Raw genomic sequence first — 24,447 nt, 5'->3', positions numbered from 1 at the left:
GTGGATTTGGTATGTAAACTTTGGTAGGAAATGCAAATCCTGCCTTGCGAGAGACCCACTGTGTGCCACACCCTGGACGGCAACACAAGGCTTCTCAGAGGTTTTGAGCTCTGCCTGTCTATGACAGGAGTGGGCACCTCCCTTCCCCCCACAGACACCTGTCCCTGCTCAGGTAAAGATTGCTGCCAGCCTGAACGACATACTTTGGTACGTATAAACAAAGAACAGTCTGATCCCTTGTTATGAACACCTGAAAATCACTTAATCTGGTATTGTGTACTTAGATGCATTCTATATATGAGGCAAGCAGATAAACCGTTCAATTAATGATACCTGGTCCATAATAAATGTAATACCATACACTTGTATATATTGCACATAAACGGGTATAGACATCTCCTTAAAGCAATGCCATCAGTGTAATAGCACTGGTTACAATTTATTGAAGTGTATTGCTCCATGATCATTTTGTTACACTTTCAAAATGTCTATAGGTCTGTTATACAATTCATTAACAGTGCGTTGTCAATAGTTTTTTCTCCCTGCATGCTGTTTTGTCACAGGCAAATTTAGATTCAAGATATTGCTTAACCAATAGAAGTCCCTCTGATGTGTATGTCACGTACCGGTAAGTTAAATTGAGTATGACGTTTTACTCCGTCAAGTGTAACTGGGGAGTGATAGAGAAATAGCTAGGTCAGGACTATTCCTAAAATCATACACATATCTAATAATATCCTCATAGACTATATTGTTTTAAAAAATGGTAAAGTATTCAGATGTGCTATTTAACAGCATGCAGGAAGAACAACTGGTAGAGAACAAATGTTAGTTAAAATTAGAACTGCACATTATCAGGGGAGACAGGATCCATTTTGTTTAATGATATGAATGGGTAGGATAGTGTGTTCCCTGCTTATAATGAGTGGGGGAGTGACACGGTCTTGAAAACATCAGCTTTTTATGTCTGCAGCATGAGCATAACATTCAGTTTAACAGAAATCTTAGTGATGGAAATATCTGATAACAGGTGCCTGAAGACCTGGTAGTATGCCTGATATGATCAATACTGCTTGTACAACTGCATAAAATGGCAGGGACACATGAAATAATCTCACAGTTGCATTTGACAGATTAGACACAAATGGAAGAACAGCAGCGGACTCATGCCCCCACCTCCAGTTGAGAATAGCAGAAAGGATAGACGTATAAATATACCATGAGTATTGATCATCAGTAGTTGTGTTATGTTGTCAGATCATGCAGCGCCCTTCTTCACTGATGATATTGAATGGGTTTTGATTAATTACTTATTTCACAGTAGATAATGTTGCCTTTGCATTATGAAGAGGTAAGTAGTGACTTTCTCTTAGCCATCACTAGTCCCAGGGGGCTATGAACAGCAAATGCGGTCGTTTAACCATTCACAATACGATTCTATAAGATTTAATCAGCTTTTTTTTCTACTATATTATAACACTTAGTTAATATGTTTGATACTGAAGGCTTTGGTTTATTTAGAACATATCCTTATGATATGTGATATTAAGTTGTTAATTTTTCTCCAGTACAATTTCAGGGGATATCGATGTTTGTATGACATGTTCAAATGGTTTAATGTGCTACATGTGTTTGTTGTTTCTCTGGCCAGTCTTGTCTTTGTGTTAAGGATGTGGCCCGGTTTCAGTCCTCAGCTCATCGATTAATCCTCCAGGAAACCGTTTGCAGCAGGTACTACATCATGCACTGTAGTAAATACACATTAAACCCATACTGCTGTATTATGACCTCCTTTTGTATTCCTCATGAAAGGAGTGAACAGGGATTAATCACGTTTGAGTTTCACAGGAGCAACATTCAGAAAAGGAGGAAATAAAGAAGCTTGCTCCATTAAACTTTCTGCTCTGGAAGAGTCATACAACCTGAAAACAGAACTGTAAAACTACACGGGTCAGAGTTTTACCATAATGTTTTATCTAATTAACAAACATCTGGTTGATACAGTATTAAACAAGGAATTCATCTGACAAGGGATCCACATGTTGGTGAGTACATGTTCTAATGCTGTCAGTGTTTACCATTTAATGTGCATTTAGCCAGAGTCATTATTTACTATTTGAGCTAATTGTAATTTGTACATACCACATTACGTTTCAATTAAAACAATTTGTATAATATTTTTTTAAATAAAGAGTCTTATTTTAAACATGGCTGTTGTTTTTTATCAAGTGTGTTCTCTTTTATTACTTTTGTACATTTGAAGATGAGGTTGAATGATCTAAAGTTATTACAGTTTTGTTGGCATTAAATACAATTTTACGAAATTATAAGACAGTGTACATTATGATGATGTCTGACTTTGTCCTTTAGAGGGCAGAGTTGTCTAAAGAAGTTTGACAATTACCTACATCACTTAGATCTTATTCAGATGCATGTGAAATATCAGAAACGTTATTACTGACATTATCGTGTTTAAAAACACTCTAATCAAGTGATAATCGAATCAAATTGGTGAGACGCGAACAATTCCCATCAGACTCAAGTATGCGGAAAGTACGCTCAGACCTTTATTTGCAGTCATTAAAGTCACTATTCTTTGTATCAAATGGCCATTCATAAATAATATGGGTAATTGAAGCCATTAAACTAAAACACACTCATATGTTATTACATGCTCACATTCTGAAAAGTCAACAGCCCCATTTTACAGAAATCTTTGTGGGAAATGCTGAGTCATGACATACTGTTCCAGTTAATCTATGCAACTTATTATTAACCTGTAACAAGGTGTGACCTACATGTACTGTATATGCATTTTATTAGTGCAGATGTAGATTTATTGTATGCTTGTCTTTCTCATGGAGTTGACAACAGTACACAAATAGAAACACTTGCCACTTCAAATAATTCACGCTGAGTGTACAAAACATTAGGAACACCTTCCTAATATTGAGTTGCATCCCCTTTTGCCCTCAGAACAGCCTCAATTCACCGGAGCATGGACTATACAAGGTCTCGAAAGGCCCATCTTGACTCTGAAGATTCCCACAGTTGTCATGTTGGCTGGGTGTCCTTTGGATGGTGAACCATTCTTGATTCACACAGGAAACTGTTGAGACTGAAAAACCCAACAGAGTTGCAGTTCTTGAAACACTCAAACCTGTGCGCCTGGCACCTACTACCATACCTCATTCAAAGGGACTTAAATATTTTGTCTTGCCATATACCACACCTCTGGCATTATTGCTTAATTATAAACTGGGTGGTGACAGCCGTTGTATATCAGACCGTATACCACGGGTATGACAAAGCATTTCTTTGTTACTGCTCTAATTAGGTTCAAAAATAGCATGGCTGGGCTGATGAGACAGTGGATTGTGCAGTCAGAACAGAGTAAATAGGCATTTTCCCAGGCAATCCGTGTTGCGTCACGCTAAGAACAGCCCTTGGCCGTGGTATATTGGCCATATACCACAAAGACCCGAGACGCCTTATTGCTATTATAAACTGGCTGCCTGACCTCCACTATAAATTGCATTTAGACATTATCTCACATTTCTTTTAGACTAACATTTCGTTTTCAACAGCGGAGATTTGTATAAACCTTGCAAATGTCAGAGAGACAGACAACTTTGTTTCAACATTCAAATTCGATCTCCAGATGTCGCATAGTAATGAACTTGTCGGGAAGAGACAGACAGGCAGGCAGCTTTTCTCAGCCAGTCGAAATCATGAATCATTATTTTTTTATGGATATATACAAAGAACTATCAATCGAAAACAGCTAAAACGAAACGAAGTGCAGCTAGTTTGCTGTCTTTCCAGCTTCAGTTTGAAGTGATTGTGTTAGCTGTGTTGTTGGCTTGCTCCTCTGAATAGGTGTCCTGACGAGAGCACGTTTTCTACGCCAGTCGAAATCGCGCATCATCAGCTCATTGTTATGGATGTATGCAAATAAATGTCACTAGAAAACAGTTTAAACAAACGCAAATGCAGCTACTTTGCTGTCATTCTGTTTGCACTGTTTGACGTGACTGTAAATTAGTCGCAGTTGGCTAGCATGCAAGGGATAAGAATGGTGCCAGTTAGTATGGCAATGGAACATTTAGAACGAACGACTGGGTCGCGTCCATAGATACAGAACAAAAAGACTGAAGTACTGGGTTGCTTCTCTGGCAACCGAACCAATTGAACGAAAGACCAGCCGGTTTGGGGACCAACACAAGATTTGTGTCGCGGTTATATCTTGTGGAATGAGGAAATTGTATGAATAATTTAATCAACATTTTTTTATGAAAATATGTAAATAATTATTTGAATATGGTAACCGGTTGTATAAAAGTGATAATGCCCGAGAAGCCGGTGTTTGGAGGATATATTGGCCCTCAATGAACACCCGTGCCAATATATCCTCCAAACAATGGCTTCTCCCTAACAAATACAGCCACATCACATTCAATCCCCTCAATTTATGCTGTTGAGAAAGGCTTGTACTTCTCATTCTTAAAATGTCACCAACAGCATTTTGAGTATATGTGTGTGACTGCTTTTTCCCCAGATCTGTGACACCATATCTTTGGCCGGAGTCTGGTGGAGGACACTCATGCAGACATTACCATGGGATGGGATTATGAGTCTGGTCTTCCCCAAGCAGCTGTCAATTAAGGGAGGCACTCCTGTATTTGACAACATTTGGAAACATGGCAAGATCCCCCAAGACGTGTTCTCCATCTAACTGACCAAGTGAGATTTCCCTGGAGGACTGGGTTGTAGATGGCAGTTTGTTAATCCTGGGAGGAACCGACCCCTCCTACTTCACAGGAAGCATCCAATGGATCCCCATCTCTCAACCTACTGGCTACTGGCAGTATAAAGTAGACAGGTAATATTGTGGACGGCTAATGAATGAGTTTATGTGTAACAGAATAAAATATTATCATTGTCCCACAGAAGACACCAACCAAATTCAAACTCATTAAGGATGATCAGTCACTGGTGTTATGCATACTTTTGTTGTTGATGACTCTATAGAATAGTGACGCTATTTGTCTTAAGGTGGCAGGTAGCCTAGTGGTTAGAGAGTTAGGCCAGTAACTGAAAGGTTGGTGGATTGAATCCCCGAGCTGACAAGATAATAATCTGTCATTCTGCCCCTGAACAAGGCAATTATCCCACTGTTCCTAGGCCGTCATTGTAAATAAGAGTTTGTTCTTAACGGACTTGCCTAGTAAATAAATATGTGCTCTGTCTGTTGCAGTACAATGGGAATACTGTGGCGTGTGCAGCTGGCTGCCAAGCTATGGTTGACTCTGGCACCACTGAGATCATCGGGCCTCCCAGGGATGTCAATGGCTGGGTGGGAGCATACAGGCAGGTTTCACTGGATCTCAATCTTATAAATGAACACAGTTTTGTGATGGATATTTGTGTTATGTTTTTCATATGTATAATAACTGAAAAACCCATTTATGGTACTAATGTAAGTGGCTCAGCAAATTTCAGAAAATATTTAGGATACATTTCCTTACTACTTTACAGAGTATTGTGATTCAGCTTCACCCTCCCAGCATCTGCCTATTTTTCCATAGTAAGTATCGCTAAAATGTAGTGTAATGTTCCGTTTGAGCATATATTGAGCGATGCTCAATAAGAAAGCTTAAGCCACACTTTGGTACAGACCTGGCGCCGGAACGAATCATTTGGATGGGCCTTTGATTTCCATAGGGGGGAAAGTTTTTTCACGGGACCTCCTATGTGTGCACGTGCTAGCCCGTTTACAGTTTGTTATGCCTGTAACAGTAGCTTAAAAACCATAGGCAGCTTGTGAGTTTCAAGTTTAGGGAAGCGTACAATTTATCCTTCCATTTCTACTGATCTGCATGCCAGTTATTATTTTTTATGCACATTTTTGTGTAAAAGTTTCATTTCAATAATAACGTTTTCGTTTCTCAAAATCTTTGTCACATTGTTAATCGTAAAATGATAAAAATCTAAAAGTTCAAATTAAACTATGGCGAGAGCACTAGCCCCTGCCCTAAACCTACAGTATTAGCCAATGTGTGTTGTTCAATGTCTACATTCCATGAGACTTGAAAAAAAAAAAAGCATGCAGTGCTTGACAACCTGTTTATCCACTTGTCCTTCAGACGAGGAGGTGACTGAAAATGTTGTTTGATGCAAGAAACCACTTTACAAAATAACATTTATTATTATTCCCATACAATTATTACAGAGAATCAGACAAATTATGCTACGCTCTGCCTATTGGCTACTTAGTTTATTCAAGACTTTCTCAAAATACAACACATCCCTTTTGCGACATTAAAAGGCTCTTTATCTGATTACTTTTCCAAGATGGCGAGAAATGCGCACATTTTGTGCTCTTGTAGGAAGCAACCACATTGTTGACTAGAAATGAGCTATAACTGGGTTAATAACTCACTAATTAGCTAAGAATATGAACAAATGTGTGCAAACGCGGCTACATGCAGCTTTCACTTTGATCTCAAGAGCATCTACTGGCGACCGATCATACTGTAGCCTAAACAGCCCAGTTCAAAGTGAATGGCACAGATCCATATATGGCAATGGCTATTTGCATATAGGCCTACTGCAGCTCTGATTGGTTATGGCACACTGGTCTGTGTAAAGTATGGGCCTGAGTGGTGCCTGTCAATGCAATAGAATCCTACTCCAATGCCTACAAGAAAATCTCTTGCACAGTTAGTTTTGCATACTAAATCTTGCATAGTTCATTTTGTTTCGGTTTATTGGCTAATATTGCATTGATTCGATCACAATTCCCACAGTAGAGCAAAACGTTTATAGTGTTAACTAAAAGAGAATACTGTAGAAAGTTGAGTGAAGTTCAGTCTCGTGCTTCTCTGCACCAGCTCATATTTCTTCTGGTTGGCAGTCTGAGTGGAGCTGCTCGCCCGCATGCAGTTGAGGGAACATTGCCTTACAATGTTCTTGCCTTACAATGTTCCAGAGTGGCGCAGCAGTCTAAGGCACTGCATCTCAGTGCAAGAGGGACTCTTCCTGGTTCGAGTCCAGGCTGTATCACATCCGGCCGTGATTGGGAGTCCCATAGGGACTGGCCCAGCGTCGTCTGGGTTTGGCTGGGGTAGGCCGTCATTGTAAATAATAATTTGTTCTTAATTGACTTCCCGAGTTAAATAAAAAATAAACATGCTGACCAGACCGCTCCTGCGCATGTTGATTTGTCCACCCACACCAGATGCAATCAGGACAAGCAGGTTGAAATATCAAAACGAACTCTGAACCAACTTGGGGACAGGTCAAAAAGTTTTGAACATTTATGGCAATTTAACTAGCAGGCTTGTTGTTGCTAGCTAAATTGTCCTGGGACATAAACATTGGGTTGTTATTTTACCTGATATGCAAGGTCCTCTACTCCGACAATTAATCCACAGATAAAATGGTAAACTGAGTTTCTTTCTACTAATCTCTCCTCCTTCAAGCTTTTTCTTCTTCTTCTTTGGACTTTATATGGAAGTTGGAAACCAACTGTAAGGTGCATTACCACTACCAACTGGACTGGAGTGTGGACCTCAATTAATCTTTCAATCACCCATGTGGGTATATGTGCCTAAAAACCAATGAGAAGATGGCAATTGGGTATATGCTCCTAAAAACCAATGAGGAGATGGGAGAGGCGGGACTTGCAGTTCGTCAAATGTCACAAATAGAACCAAATTCTATTTTAGCGCCTGGCTACGCATACGCTCGTTGACGTACTCAAGTATTGTGGGTGCAATGATTGAATAACATGTATGTGTACATTTATTTTGTAACGCACGTGACACGAGTGGCGTGGTCAGAATCTCACATGCTGACCAGAGCACCCCCTCGCATGTGTCCGCCATCACGGGCATGTTAATTTTTGTCCACACACCAGACGCGATCAGAACACGCAGGTTGAAATATCAAAACGAACTATGAACCAACTATATTAATTTGGGGACAGGTCGAAAAGCATTAAACATTTATTATAATTTAGCTAGCTAGCTTGCTGTTGCTAGCTAATTTGTCCTGGGATATAAACATTGGGTTGTTATTTTACCTGAAATGCAGGGTCCCCTACTCCAACAGTTACTCCACAGATAAAAGGGTCAACCGAGTTTGTTTCTAGTAAATGCTCCTCCTTCAGACTTCTTCTTCTTCTTTGGACTTTATATGGCAGTTGGCAACCAACTTTCAGGTGCATTATCACCACCAACTGAAGTGTGGGCCTCAGTTAATCTTTCAATCACCCATGTGGGTATATGTTGCTAAAAACCGTTGAGGAGGACATGGGAGAGGCAGGACTTGCAGAGGGCCAAGAGTCACAAATAGAACCAAGTTCTATTTTAGCGCCTGGCTACACAGGTGATCGTTGACATGTGGGTGCAATGACTGAATAACATGTATGTGCACATTTATTTTTGCAACGCTCGCACACCCGACATGAGCAGTGTGGTCAGCATGTCAGAGGTTCCTGCACCAGTGAGCTTCTGACGTTTCTACTGGATATATGGGATAATCAATCATTTGAATGATTGAATGATTTTATTTAGACAGGAGTAGTTGTATAATTTTGGCGAAATCCAGTATCCTAAAAGTGCACTGTGCACCCGCCACTTTCCTTTCCAAAACGCAAGAGGCTGAAACCAGAGATCGTTATATAATGATAAGATGCTCATGTCTCCGCTCTAAAAATGGAAGTCTTTGTCTCAAAGGCGGAAAGGAAGGCGACAAGCTTCGGCCTGCATATTATTCGATAGAAACGCATTGGGCCTATACTGGACAGATTTTGGCTAGAGTGTGCCCTCTCGCTTCGCCTCTTCCTCTCTGCTGTATGTAGCCTATGTACATAATCTGATGCTGTCTGGCCAGAAGTAGTATGACATGCCATAATCTTTTGGTCCAGACAGCATCAGATTGTTTGTCTCTGTCAAATAAATGATCAATATTTCAGTATTTTATTTGGACAGACAAGGAGATACGGTAGGGTGGGCCAGGCCCTCTAAGGCCCGCCCATAACTCCGGTCGCTCAATTTAAAATCACCACAATGTGCCAATGCTATTACTGAAATCTCTATTCCTTGTTGCAATGTAAGGACTCAACATTGTTAAGATCAGAGAGAAACTTTTCCACTAGCCCTGCTGCTATGTGTCCCCTGGCGACCGGTTCATACATAAAACATCCTCTGTTCAGGCTGCAAAGATGTCGGTTTCCTCCTTAATACTTTTTTCCCCACCACCATGTGGAGTGGCTAATGTTACTTCCTGATGTTGCTGACCATGTTCAGGCAGGGGTAAACAACAGACCCACCCGGTGTGCAACATCCAGAAGTTGGTGGTGAAAAATATTATGCATATTGGCCTCCCGAATGGCGCAGTGGTCTTAGGCACTGCATCGCAGTGCTAGCTGTGCCACTAGAGATTCTCCCGCAACCGAGAGACCCATTGACCCAGTGTCGTCCGGGTCAGGGGAGGGTTTGGCTGGCAGGGATGTCCTTGTCCCATCGCGCTTTAGCAACTCCTGTGTCGGGCCGGGCACAGTGCACGCTGACACGGTTGCCAGGTGTACGGTGTTTCCTCCGACACATTGGTGCGGCTGGCTTCTGGGATAAGTGGGCATTGTGCCAAGAAGCAATGCGGCTTGGTTGGGTTGTGTTTCGGAGGACGCACGGCTTGACCTTCGCCTCTCAATTGGATACCACGAAATTGGGGAGAAAAAGGGGTACAAGTACAAAATAATAATAATTTAAAAAGTGCATATTTTCCGTTTTTTTTTCCTTCCACCCACAGACCATTAAATCGAGAAAAGGGGGAAACCGACGCCGTTGCAGCCTGAATGGAGGATGTGTTTCTGTACGAACCTGTCGCTAGGGGACACGAGTGTATCACCGTCTGGGCACATTAAGTCTAGATGATAGTGGACAATCACGCCCACTCGTGGCTGTCCAGGCTACTTTTCCACCTGCAGTTATACTCCGTATGTATGGCTCCAGTATGGCTCCAGTTGTAGTACTGGTTTTGCTTGGGACAATGATCAGTGGATCCTGGGTGAGGTCTTCATGAGGCAGTTTTACACACTCTTTAACAGAGACCAGAACTGTGTGGGCTTGGCCCAGGCTGAAACGTTCTGATATTTCTTAATTTCTTTATTTTGGGGGATTTGTGTGTATTGTTTTGTATTGTTAGATATTACTGCACTGTTGGAGCTAGAAACACAAGCATTTCGCTGCACCTGCGATAACATCTGCTAAATATGTGGATGCTGACAACCACGCTGGTGCCCCAACACCACACTGAGACCATGCCTGTCTGCATCTGACTCTCAAAGATTCACCAGGACCGACCATCATTATTCCAGTGTTTACATCTGAAGTGAACTGCAGACAGGTAATGAAAAGTGAACAAGCTCCACTACTGTGCGATTATTCCAATTATGAGAATAAAACAAAGTTAACCAGTATCAGATTTGTGATGTATTAAGTCTATTGTGCTGTTTTGCAAATGTGGTAGTTTGACTTATGACATGGATTCTCGTTCAGATTAACCAGGTTGATTATGGGCCCATTCACAGTGTTAGACTGCATGTTCAGCTAAATCATTCACAATACAGTCCACTAGATGGCATGAAAACCCATAGACTCACAAATACAATATATTATCGGCAGTCATTTCATTAAATCAGGAGGGGGCTTACAGAGAAAGGATGAGTCATCTTCTGAATTCAGTCTACACACACACACACAACTACATGCCAATCATTGAGCATCAGCAGGCACTGACTGCATGCACCATGCCATCTGTGCCTGCTCGAAATACAGTCATCTTAGATTCAGGTCGTTCTTACATTTCTGCTGCGGGTTGATTGGTTCTAATTATAAACTATGCTTGAATATCTACTACCACACCTCAATACTTCCTATTACTTAACTATTTGTGACAATACATATTGTACAGTATGTTACTGCAAGGCCGTAGACCTAGTTGAAGTAAAAATGTGCAGGGATCTTCACATTTGTCATACACTCTCATCCAGAGCGACTTACTGTAGTACATTTTCATACTGGTCCCCCATTGGATTTGAACCCACAACCCTGGCATTGAAAGAGCCATGCTCTACCAACTGAACCACATGGGACCTAAGCATCTAGCATCTGCTGACATATCACCCAGTTTAATCAAACCTGTCACTTCATTACAAAACCTGGATGATTTTGCTTTTGGTCAGCGTTGCTAAATCAGGGATTACATCCCAAATAGCACCCTATTCCCTAACCAGAGGCAAATGGGCCCTCGTCAAAGGTAGTGCACTATATAGCCTTTTGGAATGAACCTAGGGTCTTTAGACTTCCCTCTCCAGTCCTCTTGAATCATTAATATAGTAGAAGTCTTCATTTACACTTTAGCAGTATTACATTAGCGGGTTCTGGCACACATGCCTTCATATTATAGAATCTAGATGGAAATATACCTTTACTTCTGCAGATATTGACACTTAATCCATAATGACATCGAGTACAGTAATTCAGATTGGTGATAAACACAAACCCACACAGAAAAACACTGTCCTTCCCTCAGTTTACCTGTAATGAAGTTACCTGTAAATGGCAAAAGGGATGTGATGGTGTGCACCTACAGCCACAAGACAGTGCCAAAGGTAAATGGTCCAAAAGAGGGAGAATAAAAAGCCTGCATCAAATGGTGCCTGAAGAAAGTAAACGGACTGCTCCTCCAGTGAACTGAGTTTTCACCTCAGTGATCCTGTGAGTTCTAACATTTCACCCCCTAGTGATCACAGTACATGTCATTAGGGTAATTTACTGTAGAAAAAGAAGCCAGTGGAGTGGCATGCCATTTGGGCCCGTGAGCAGGCCTGAATATCATGCTTCACTAACACTGGACACTCGCGTCACAATATCGCAAGGAGGGCTGTAATAAAGCATCAATTCTAGGCGATCAGATATTGACAATAGTGGGAAAAGTACCCATTTGTCATACTTGAGTAAAAGTAAAGATACCTTAATAGAAAAGGACTCAAGTAAAAGTTAGTCACCCAGTAAAATACTTGAGTAAGTTTTTGGTTTAAAAGTACATCTAATTGCTAAAATATACTTAAATATCAAAAGTAAAAGTAAATACTATAAATAATTTCAAATATTATATTAAGCAAACCTGAAAACATGATTTTCTTGATTTTTATTTGCGGATTGCCAGGGGCAGACTCCAAAACTCATTTATAAATAAATTTTTATATGGGAGTAAAAAGTAGATATTTTCTTTATGAATGTAGTGGAGTCAAAGTAATCAAAAATATAAATAGTAAAGTAGTAAAGTACAATAGTAAATAGTAAAGTACAGATAAACTACTTACCAAAAACAGTACTTACACAGTCGCTAGTGAAAGTCTACACATCCCTTGCACAGTCTTCACATGTTGCTGCATGTTGCCCTAAGAGTTGTGCAAAATTGGAAGAATATGATTCCAAATTATTCACAGCTGTAAAGGCTGCTATAGGTGCTTCCACCAAGTATTACCTCTGGGGTGTTAGGACATACGCAATCAATACAACATTTTGTATTTCTTAGTCATTTGGAAAATGTTCTATAAATGTTCTATAATGTGGAGCACATTGTATAGATCGATAGGAAAAAAATCTAATTTAATCAGTTTTTTTTAAATACAATTTTAAGGCAGAAAAATGTGAAGACTGTGCAAGGGGTGTGTAGACTTCCACTAGGCACTGTAATAAGTCATTCAAAGTATTTTTACTTAGTTATGTGTCTCTTGAGTGCTTCTTTCCAAGAAAAACACAGTATCATCACACTTCATGTTTTGGAAGTTTGAGGTTGTGAATACAGTTGACAGGTACAGTGGATGAACAGGAAGGCATTTGAGAGCATAGCAAAGAGATTCTGACAAAAGTCTGTCATTACAGATTAATGTCTTTGTACTTGACCCAACAATTCATAAGCAGTAAGTAGTAAGTAATACAGACGTACAGTAGGCAAACGCAGAACATCACAAGAAATGGCTACAACAAAGACACATAATACTTTTACATATGTATATAAACAGATAACAATTACTCAGCTGATTCCCTTTGTGAGTGTATAAGAGATTACACACCGGTTACGCTTGAAATATTTTAACCAATCATTGCTTGGTCAGAGATGATACATTTTTCTTCAGGAGATTATAATGCAGTCTTTATACAGAAGAGCCAGAGGTCCAATAGCTTCTACCAGAAATGACCATGTCAATTGTCAAATGTAAGGGTCTTCAAAGCATAACAAGATTATAGGTTATGATAATATTCTCATATAACATTATCTGTCTTTAATTTACAACTCCTCTGCTAGTATGCAAAAGCACATACAGTATCTTGCAACATCTTTATATAATAATGTATACTGTAGGGATACATACTATTAAACATCTGATTAATAGATAGTTAGATAATGTATATACACATACATATGAAACTATATGACCCTGAGCAGGCAGAAACATAGACATGAATGGATTGCTTAAGAAAGTCTTGCTTCTGAAAATGTTAGTGGCACATGTTTTGTTGTGTGTGTTCAGTAACTGCTTTACTGTGAGTTAATAATGGGCCTTTCAGCTTATACTATAGGTTTGAGTATTTGGTCTTAAGAGGTGGGAGTCTGTCTTCAGAGATGTCCCTCTATAACAGCAGCGCAGTAAGTTCCTCCATCAAGGTACTGAAATTACGATGGCACCTGGTTTCAAGTTAAGAGGGCCAGAGATTCTCAGGTTGAAAAGCAGTTAGTCAAGGTTAGGTAATATCTAATGAAGTGTGTTAAGAAACCCCCATAGCATACAACTGGACTGAGTGACTAAACAGAGGTTCAGGTACAAAACAAGAGCTCAAACTTCATTGAGCTCAAACCTGATTTTCAGCTGGGTAACATTAGCATCTGACTGCGTCTTGACCATTTTTTCTGAGCTCATGGTGCTGGCATAATATCAATGACTTTTGTTTATATTATACCTCCTACATCAGTCCTTAATCTTAGTTGTGTCTGTTTAGCAATACAAGAATGACAGCAAAATATCTGTTGTTCCAGTGCTAAGAGTTGTGTTTCCATCCCAAGCTCAACTGTGGCAGGGGTGCTAAGTAGGCTAGCGTTTTAGCTGTACTACTGGCTGCTATTTCTACCATGTTTATAAGACAATCGCCCAGTCTGCATTTGTCCGTTTGCTTAGGGACTTGAACCCATGCCCAGAAGTACTCAGTGGATTTTCACAGCAACTCCCTTTGGTAGGACTGGGCCTGGCTGCTAACAAATATCCTTTCTGTCCCACACTGTCCCATTAGCATCCCCCCCCCCCCCAAGAATGACTAAGTGACAGAGACTATTATTAGCCTGGTGATCCAGGCGTCACAGCAGCACAGATGTATTGGAGCAATGTTGAGTCTATTCAAGTGAATACACTTCAATGCTGCTTCTGTTGGTTGCATAAATTCAGCTACAACTCATAACGTATTTGTGCCCCTTGTCACTGGAAAGAATCAACAATATTGGTATTCTAACACAAAGGGATGAAGCATTTGATGAACACATAGATTGCTACAGAATAAATTAGTGAGAATTAATCCTCATTTGGTTGAAAGTTCTTGTTTTATAAAAAGACAAGATAGTGTAATCCCACTACGTAAAGCTACTTACCCTATTGAATATCTACATATAGAAAATGGATAGCCTCCTCCTGCTTCATGAGCAAGTTACAGTCCTACTGAGGCAGCTGAGTCACCCATCCTCCACCCTCCCCCTAGTGTTTTTATGTGGAAGATCCTCCAGTTGAAGCGAAACACCATCTCACACAACAATAGGGGTGTCCGAGTACACAGAGCTCAGAGAATCTGCGTCTGACTTCCTTCTCTGTTCCTGCCTCCCTCTGTCCTCCTCCTGCCACTCCTCATCCTCCTCCCCACATGGGCTCAGTCGCCCATTCTGCTCCAGCAGGCCCTTTGGGTCCAGGTAGGTGACATGCCTGTTAAAGGGAGGCTTGTCAAAGGCACCCCCTCCACCTCCGCCCCCCTCCGGGCCTGTGTCCTCATGGGTGGGAGAGACGCTAAGGATGGAGGAGTGAAGGCTGTCCCCCGGGGCTCTCTTGTCCAGGCCCTGGCCCGGGCAGCAGATGCAGCTGCAGGGTGTGAGGTAGAGGTAGATGAGCACCATCATCGCACTGGCCAGACAGCCCACCAATGTGGTGTAGGCCGTCTTCATGCCCTCCTGCCCTCCAGCCTGAGTGGCGTTGTGCACTAACACAGTCACATACAGGGTCTCGTTGAAGGATTCCCCCACTGCGTAACAGGTGTAGATCCCAGAGTCCTCTAGCGTGATGGGGCCGACCTGCAGGCTGCCGTCGCTGAGGACCCTGGAACTCTGGTTACCAGAAGACAACTGCACATTGCCTGGAAGGACCCAGCTCTTCAGCATGTACCTCTGCCTAGTGTCACAGCCCAGTCTTATGAACTGCTCAAGGTAGGCCTCCTCGTCTAAAATGGTCACTGCGCTGCAATTCAGATGGACCTTGTTCAGCTCCAGGGTGAGTGCCTTCTCCTTCTGTGTGCCTGGGAGGAGGCAGGTGTGGTCGTCTCTGAAATCAGTGGCAGAGCTAAGCTCCTGGCGGTGCCAGCGGGACAGCATGCTGTACAGCTCACAGCTGCAGGGCAGCGGGTTGTTGTGGAAGTAGAGGCCATTCTTGATCCAGGCAGGCAGGACCTGGAGCTCCTGTATGGGCAGCAGTTTGAGCCGATTGGTGGACACGTCCAACAGAGTGAGTTTCTCCAGCCGATTCCTCTCTTTGACCAGCTCCAGGGGGAAGCGCTGGATCTGGTTCTGACTGAGGTAGAGCTTCTGCAGGCTGTTGAGGCTGGAGAAGGCAGTGCGGTCAATCTGGGAGATGTAGTTGTTGTAAAGCAGAAGCACCTCCAGGTGCTCCAGGGGCTCGAAGATGAACTCCTCCAGAATTTTCAGGCCATTTGAGGACAGGTCCAGGTAGCGCAACCGTGTGACATATAGGAAGGCCTCGGAAGAGAGGAAGGTGAGGCCGTTGTGGCTGAGCAGGAGGCTGTGCAGCATGCTGAGCTTGACAGGGGTCCATTCAGCTTTCAGTTTACTGATTTGGTTGAAGCTGAGGTCCAGCACAGCAGTGTAGCGAGGAAAAGCCATGGGGATGCTGGTCAGGTTCATCTTGGAGCAGCTAACGATGTTACTGGCGCACAAACAGGTTTTGTGGCAGGTGACAGATTTTGAGCTGGTTGTTGCTCCTGAAGGCAGTAGGAGAGTCAGGACCAGAAGGGCAAAGAGCCCCTTAATAGACACTCCTTCTATGGCACAGCGGGAACCAGAGAGTTTGCCATCCACCATGTCAGGTGCAGGCATGGTAGAGGATGTTGAATGTATTTTTAGATAGGGAATCTTAGTCTTCACAATGCAGAATTTAGACTTCATATGACATACATCCTCAATCGGCCATGTGCTGAAAGAAAATATATTGGAGGTCAGCAGCACATTGCTTCCCTTTACCTTGATATTTGTAGTGTCCCCTGGCTAAAATTATGCCAACACCTAGCAATAACATAAAACAACCACATGACAGTCATAACTCACACACGTGGTCTGTCAAGCATAGTAAATGCGCTACTAAACGGTAATAGATGATCAGAATATCTTACCTGCACTTTAACCATACGCACATGGTAGACTTACCGGGGTGCATTGCACCACAGGACCGCTACAAGTTCCCATAATGAGTTGAACTTCATGCGTCTCAGAACAGATCTCTAATTTCTACGCTTGTTTCATTCACTAACTCATGTTCGACATTGAATACACTGCCTACATTACATCCTACATGTCTAGCCACATTAGCCACAAAAAGCACTGCCGATATCCTATTGCTAAAGAGGAGAGTAGGCTATATATTATTAATAAAGCCAAAACAATTTAAATACTTTTCTATTAGCTGATGCCATGCAACATAGTTTTATTTTCAAAACCTATAGAAACGTTCAACATCCAGGTGACCTCTGCCTAAAATAAATCATCCACAAGCATTATTTTACCTTCTGCTCCCTCTCAAGGCGTAAACTGAAGAAGATCAAAGGCGATATTAAGAAATGTCGCAGGTTTGTACAGCAAATGGACCCAGGACGTCGATGCAAAATAGTAGCCTACCAATTGGCTATACTTCATATAATAAGAAAATGCTATTCGAAGTGATTCTTTAAGAGCGGAGTAGACCACAGCCTATGATGTCAAGCCTTCTATGCCGTATCAGAGAGAGCGAAGCAGCAGCCTTCTGCCGGATGAAGAGCCTTCTGATTGATTACTGGGAGGGCGCTCACGCGATGCACTATTACAAACACAGCACCGACCTCGAGTCAAATCCGTTAGTTTCCACTCCAGTAGCTCAATGCAACATTTGTACGTATTATTATCAAGGAAGGTATAGTAAAACGATTAAATACAGATTAGGATAAAGGGGTATTAAATTATATTTATTTAGGTTATTTAATTCCCTTCAGACTGTAGGTCTAATAACAGGTACAACTGTTACAAGGTGTTACACAATGTGGCCCCATTGTACTATACCAGTCAGCCTATTTTGGCTTCTTAACTTCGAAAATAGGTATTGCAATATGATGAGAAAAAAAGGAATGTCAACTGAATCAGAATGATAATCTGAGCTAACCTATAGGCCAGGGATGGGCAACCGGCGGCCCGCGGGGCTGCATGCAATGCTTCATTTGTAAATTGGGAGGTGCCTGAACAAAAAGTGAGCTGACCTGGGGGGCTCTGAGGTATCGGAACGAATGAAAAAAACACACAAAAAAACATTTATAATAAAGCATTGCACGCATGTCATTGCTTTTGCGTGCTGACATAGAGCAGAAGAGTAGAATGGCTTGCAGGAGATGCACACATGGGGATAATTAATTTTGGCCTAGGGTCCTGGAAAATGTTTGCCTTATATAAACGCATTAAATGCAATTCTACACAATTTTAGATTACTGGAGACTTTGGCAGAATATTTTTTAATACCTCACAAATTGAGAATCTGAGATGAATAAAAACGACCTTGTCTTGACTCCATCAATAGCCTTGGCCTAGGTGTGTGGAGACACATATTGTACAATATGAGGAGGAAATATAGTCCACTCATCCGCGATGGCCGATGCGCTCGTGCCAAAACCTTATCTCTCTCTTGTTTTACTTTGTAACGCATCGTTTTACTTTTCCAGATTAGTCTTCTCTTTTCAGCAGAATCCATTTGCTTTCAAACCTGTGTTTTCCGCGATGTTTGGCTATTTGAAATATTGCAAAAGGCCTGTTTTGGCAACATGCTGTTCACTGACAGATTTGCCGCGCGTTCCAGGCTGTAGGCATGCCTTGTGATTGGGCTACACACAATCTGCAGCTAGGTTATTTTAAAATAATATAAACTATTGCTCCTCTGTAGCTAAATTATAGACCTACTCCCGGTGTAGTATTCTACATGATTTAATTTCTCAACAGACAGCAGTAATTCTATGACTTTGGCAAATATATTTCAATTTCTCAAGGGTGCTGCGGAACCTCCAGCCCCCTTCCCGCATCTACACTCAGAAAAAAAGGGTAGGGTTCTGCGGCTGTCCCCATAAGATAACCTTTTTTTGGTTCCAGGTAGAACCTTTTTTTGGTTCCAGGTAGAACCCTCTTTGGTTCCAGGTAGAACTTTTTGGGGTTCCATGTGAACCCTCTGTGGAAAAGGTTCTACCTGGAACTAAAGGGGTTCTTCTATGGGGGCAGCTGAATAACCCTTTTTGGTTCTAGATAGAATCATACACTCTTAGAAAAGGGGTGCTAAGGAATACATGACGAAGTGCAGCGCTGGAGAGAAGATAATTACAGGAGTATGACTATCAAAGCAGAGAGATGGAGGGCGATCACAGAAAGTGAATCTCATACTAGTTCTGTGAGATACAGGCGCGCTTCTCTCTCTCACCACAGCATTGGCAACGCATTGATCTATCTATACAGGCTAATGTTGCGCAAACCATAAAACCAGGTAGGCCCAAGACGAATCAAGTCTTAGAATATCAGGCACATTTTCACATTACGTTTTTTAGGGGGAAGGAGAATAACAGAGAAGGCAACTTGTATTAACTTTGATTTTATTATATTTTTTACATTGCAAACAGGGACAATTATTTTTAATGCCAAGAGAGGTACTGATCCTGGCACATGGGTTCCGGAACAAAATGTGCCGGATCCTGTTCAGGCCGGATGCTGCTCGAATTAAGCACTGGCTGCATGTACCACCGTTTGAAGACCCTCGGATCAATAAAAAAATAAAATAGAAACCGAATAGTAGAATAAGGTGCAATTTCGAAATGTGGTTGTGCATCAGCAGTTTTTCTCTTATGTCAGTCACTAAACTATCCCATGTCAGCTAACAGTTTTATGATTGGTAAATTAGTCTAGCTGCCAGCTATTTCAATTGCGTAATTATCGTTGAATTACAGCTTGGGTGGCACCCATTTATTTATGCAGCTAGTCTCATTTCAGATATCATATTAAAAACTGGGTACAGAGGCCCATCAAAGTTAATATTTCATATCTTCTCCCTCCTTTTGCTGTATGGATGTGAGAATCTTATATTTCCATAAATTGATGTCATTGTGGTGTTGTTCTATTGCTAACAGTGAAGGCTTCTGAATAAACCTTGTTAGATGAGTTGTCCTCATTAAAACTGAGGAAGCTCGTTAGTAAGAGGATTGTGCTGCTCAGTTCAAAGCCTGAAGGATAACTACTGTCATATCTGTCCTCAGACCAGTGCTAATTTGATTATCAAATGACGCTTTTTCACATTCTGTGAGGTTCATAGCCAAAATGGGTCCTTGGGGGAGGTTTATCTCCATTGTACAGTGGGACATGCCCGTTTGTCCTAAGTGAAGAACACCTCAAAAATAGTCCAATAAAAAAAGAGTTGTGCTTCCATTGCCTTTGAGATGAGACCTCCTCATTGTTAAATCCCCCTGAGCTCTCGCTGTCTGTATAGGAGCTGTCAAAGAGCAAGGTTATCACTATTATGATCCATTTGAACTGTAGATGCCCTGTATCAGGGGGAGTGATGTGTGTTGGTGAAGCAATATGTTGATTTAGGATTGCAAGGAGTGGAAGGTTTAATGCAGAGGAATTACGGAGATTCACTGTTCATTGTTTAGCAGATTCAGAAGTGTGACATTAACCAAAGAGCCCTGGTTTAGATTGCATGCAGTTGGCACTCTACGTAGGATTATCCAGTACATTGCCCTGACTTTGGTAATTTACTATAGTGGGGATTTTTTTTATTTCATGTTGCTGAGGAAAAAGGTCTCACTTGAGATGAGTTGACCCTACCTCTCTGTTAACTCTCAGCTCACATGGCACAAAAGATGTCACTTGAGCTTTCAGAGTGAAGAATGATGGGAACAGTCTACAGGGCCGGTTGCCATGGAAGCCAAGGTCAGTGATGACTTTCTGCTGCAGAGGCATTGAGGAGCGAGAGCAGAAAGGTGTGTGTGTCATAGCGTAGAAAAGTGACAGATTCTAGGGTCTGGGCAGGAATAGTGAAGTAGACAACAAAAAACATAATTTATTTAACTAAGCAAGTCAGTTAAGAACAAATTCTTATTTTCAATGATGGCCTAGCAACAGTGGGTTAACTTCCTTGTTCAGGAGCAGAACGACAGATTTGTACCTTGTCAGCTCGGGGATTCGATCTTGCAACCTTCCGGTTACTAGTCCAATGCCCAACCACTAGGCTACGCTGCCGCCCCAAGGCATGACTTTCAATAGTCAAGTTTCAACGCATCTTAATTCGTTGGCACAATTCAGTTAGAATGCTTCATTTCCATGTACAATTATCTCTTTACTTTTAACTCCATCGTTTCTCAGACTTAGTCATACAGCAAAATGTCCATTTGCTATGTGCTCTCATCAGACATTTCCCCATCATGCCTCTTTACTGCATCACTTCCTGTGAGAGGCCGACCTGGAACACAAAAACGGGGGGGTTTAAATACACAATTCAAAATCACATGATGCGTTAATCATCCAGTAGGAAGGCTTGACTGTTACACATGCAAAATAGTCACACCAATGACGTGTGTGTGTTTACTTGTGTGCAGCACAGCGCAGTGCATCCACATGATATCTGTGTATATGTGGGTAATACTTATGTTATTGATTGTTAAAGGGAAGTATAATGCCAGGTGATGGGGATGTATCCAACAATAGACCATGGTGCTTCTTCTTCTTTCTCCTTCCTCTGTGAAACACATGTAGATTTGTGTATTGTTTCTCTCTTTGTGAATGCATACTACAAATGGAAAGAGAGAAACGTGTGTGTACAATATCCACCATCCTGGTGCAGACTCACTCCCTCCCCCTACATGAAGCTTGATTCCTCCTCATCTCCAGTCACACATTACAGTACTCATCACATTATCCAAATATGACTCATGTATTATGGGGTGCATTCTAAATGATGAGTGTATTTCAGTCACCACAATTTGATAATGGAAGTGGAGTAGTTGTCCATGTATATCACATTGACATTCTGGCTCAGAAAGGCTTTGAGGAGATGGCTGACATTTTCTTGGAGAACATGCTGAACTGTCAGTTCATCAGGACATTGCTAAGACACTTGAGTCTCTAGACTTGTCATGGACTGAAATAAATTATTGTCTGGAAAAAGCCAACAGAGAGCGGTGGTTATTGATTACCTATGGTCACTTTGGATCACCTCAGTTAGGGTGTCTGTCTCTGCTCTTGAGTGAAGACTGTGGGTGGGTTAATATGTTACATCGGACATACTACTGCACTCTATGGATGCCACGCCCAATAATAACCTGCTGTCAGTCCTTGTAAGCTAAACAACACACACATTTTCAGTATGAGAATAGTAGAGATGTGCATCTTTCCTTTTCAAGACGATTTGATACATACACTATATATACACAAAGTATGTGGACACCCCTTCAAATGAGTGGATTTGGCTATTTCAGCCACACCCATTGCTGACAGGTGTAAAGAAAAAAAAAATCAAGCACACAGCCATGCAATCTCCATAGACAAACATTGCAGCAATTTGGTTGAAAAAAGTTTCTTAAACTGAACGAAACAGGGATAAACATACCTGAATTTGTCCAATAGAAACTAACATTTGATTGTCTGTCACCTTGATTACTCAAAATTCTCTCGACCTGTACACCTACATTGTAAACTTAGGCTAGGTTGTAGCAACCTCATGATGGGTACAGATACAATTTTAGTATTGTGTAGTAGCCTAAACATATCTATGTTACATTGAGCTTGATGAATGGAAAATGAATGACAGTCAACCAATATGCTGTAATAGAAATTAGGCCATGTTCATAAAACATTTGTATCATCCTTCCTCATCTTAAACGGCACTGACCACCACTGGGCTACAGATATTTCCTGGGGTTGTCGGCATGCAAAATTACTTGTAGATCAATGACTGTCAACTCAGTTACATGTAGTTCGACATTGAAGGAGAATACACATCAGTGGTCACAAAAGATGGGAGGTATTTTCGGAAGATAGAAAGAATGTTATGAGCAAAACAAATTTTGTGAACTGGCGATTCTTAACGTTTGAATCGATTTTCTGACCGATGCATCTTGCTACATTTGGATCGGTGCGGACTGATGCACTTGTATCTTAAACATTTGAATCAGGGATTGATGCGTATCAGTGATTACATCCCTAGAATTGTATTGATTACTTGTCTTCCTAGCGTCACACCCAAAGTGTTTATATGTGTGTGATGGAGTCATGATATGAATCAATCTGATATTATTGAATTTACCATTTGTCTCTGTTCCTGTTGACAAGGACTCTGCCAAGGCCAGTGGTTCCTGCTGTTCTGTTCTTGTCCCTTCAGTGAACCCTCAGAGTGGAGTGAGGTAAGACAGAGGAGGTATCAATCTATTCTGTGCCAAGCACCTATGCTTACACAAATATAGAATATATTGCAAGAGAATTCACCGATAAATTGGTTCACATGGAAAACTAAAGGCATAGAACCCATAAATGACTTAAATAGGAAATACATGTATTTTCATGACAGCATTACAAATCAATGTTGGATTGACCAGTTTAGATATTTTCAAATACATGCAATTTAACAGTTTTATATCACAAAATGTTGATTTGAAATCTTTTGGGCATCAGATTAATCTCGATGGAATACTATTTGAGTCAGAAAATGATATTCATATGGTAGGTTAGCTATACAAAACCTTGCAGAGAGCCTATGCATCTGACATGAATATATTCCCCTGTAATAATGGTATTTTTTGTTTGATAATTATTGTGTTTTTTTCTGTTGTCTAATCTTGGTTTGTATGTGTTTGCATGGCCACATTGTGTGTGCTTTGTGAGTCTTCACATGTGAGAGGTATGTGTGTGTTGAGTACACACTGTTCTGAGCTTTAGGAGGAATCATTTATCACCCTCACTCTCATTACACAAGGTCCACATTGCATTGTGGGAAGGAGTAGTGCCACATTTATTGTGCTGTAAATTGAAAATGAAGGGTTGGATCTCCTTGGGTTTACAAGTCTATGGAGTAGCCTAGGTTCTAACACAGATCTGATTATAACACACATATGAGTATGTCAGGTACTGTGAAAGGTTTATACTCCTGTCTCATTGCGATATAATGTGTGCAGCGTATCCATTTTACATGAAACCCCGACCATCCCCCACTAACTGAGACACAACTCGGATGCAGCTGCAGCTCCCTGGGTATTAGCGTAAGATGTATGGCTCTTCTAATAGCAGTAATGAACCCTGACTGTCTGTCAGTGGGGTAATACTAGGACTAGAGACCGGGACACAAAATGACCCTCTCTCTCTCCCTGTGTCACTGTCACATGGCAGTCACAATATATTGAGTTATTATACGGATAATGGTCATTAACAGGCTGACAAGGGAAAGGTAAATCTATCAATAACCTTTGGGACCTCTAGGAACCTCTACGCTGCAAATGACATACTCTGAAGTGGTTAATTAAACACAATACATGTTAATAGAACTTCCAAAATAAAAAAAATGTTGTGTAGAATGAATAAGATTGGGCATCAGTTTAGTCATCGGCTGGCCAGTTAGAGGAATCTGTGACCAAGGCTGTGGTTTGGAACAAAGAGTTACCCTAGTAATGGAATTCACCTCTTACTGTCACAACAACAGCCTGACAGCCAATGGGACATGGTGGTGTGTTATTTTGGAGGGGTATCAGGGAGAGGTGTCAGAGTGTTGATCCCATCCCATGGTTGGTTTTGGCAGCAGCCTTGAAGATCTAACGTTCTCTGGTAAGTGATGGATGAGACTGGCTG

General features: G+C 41.4%; 1 protein-coding gene across 1 annotated transcript; it reads right to left on the bottom strand.

Moving 5' to 3' along the window:
* Positions 1 to 12,208: 12,208 nt before the first annotated feature.
* Positions 12,209 to 17,357, bottom strand: LOC110494347 (amphoterin-induced protein 1). The gene is made up of 2 exons (XM_021569319.2): positions 17,121 to 17,357; positions 12,209 to 16,534 (listed from the first exon to the last, which is right to left on the bottom strand). Exon 2 carries the CDS (start codon positions 16,504 to 16,506, stop codon positions 14,866 to 14,868), a length of 1,641 nt encoding a protein of 546 aa, XP_021424994.1. The 5' UTR covers positions 16,507 to 16,534; positions 17,121 to 17,357; the 3' UTR covers positions 12,209 to 14,865.
* Positions 17,358 to 24,447: the final 7,090 nt, after the last annotated feature.

Source organism: Oncorhynchus mykiss, chromosome 17 (genome assembly GCF_013265735.2).
Source record: "Oncorhynchus mykiss isolate Arlee chromosome 17, USDA_OmykA_1.1, whole genome shotgun sequence".
In the NCBI taxonomy this organism is placed as follows: Eukaryota; Metazoa; Chordata; class Actinopteri; order Salmoniformes; family Salmonidae; genus Oncorhynchus; species Oncorhynchus mykiss.
This window is presented reverse-complemented; position numbering and strand designations above follow the sequence as displayed.

Coding starts and splice junctions, on each gene's coding strand:
- LOC110494347 (XM_021569319.2), bottom strand. CDS start 16,506: ATGAAGTCTAAATTCTGCATTGTGAAGACTAAGATTCCCTATCTAAAA.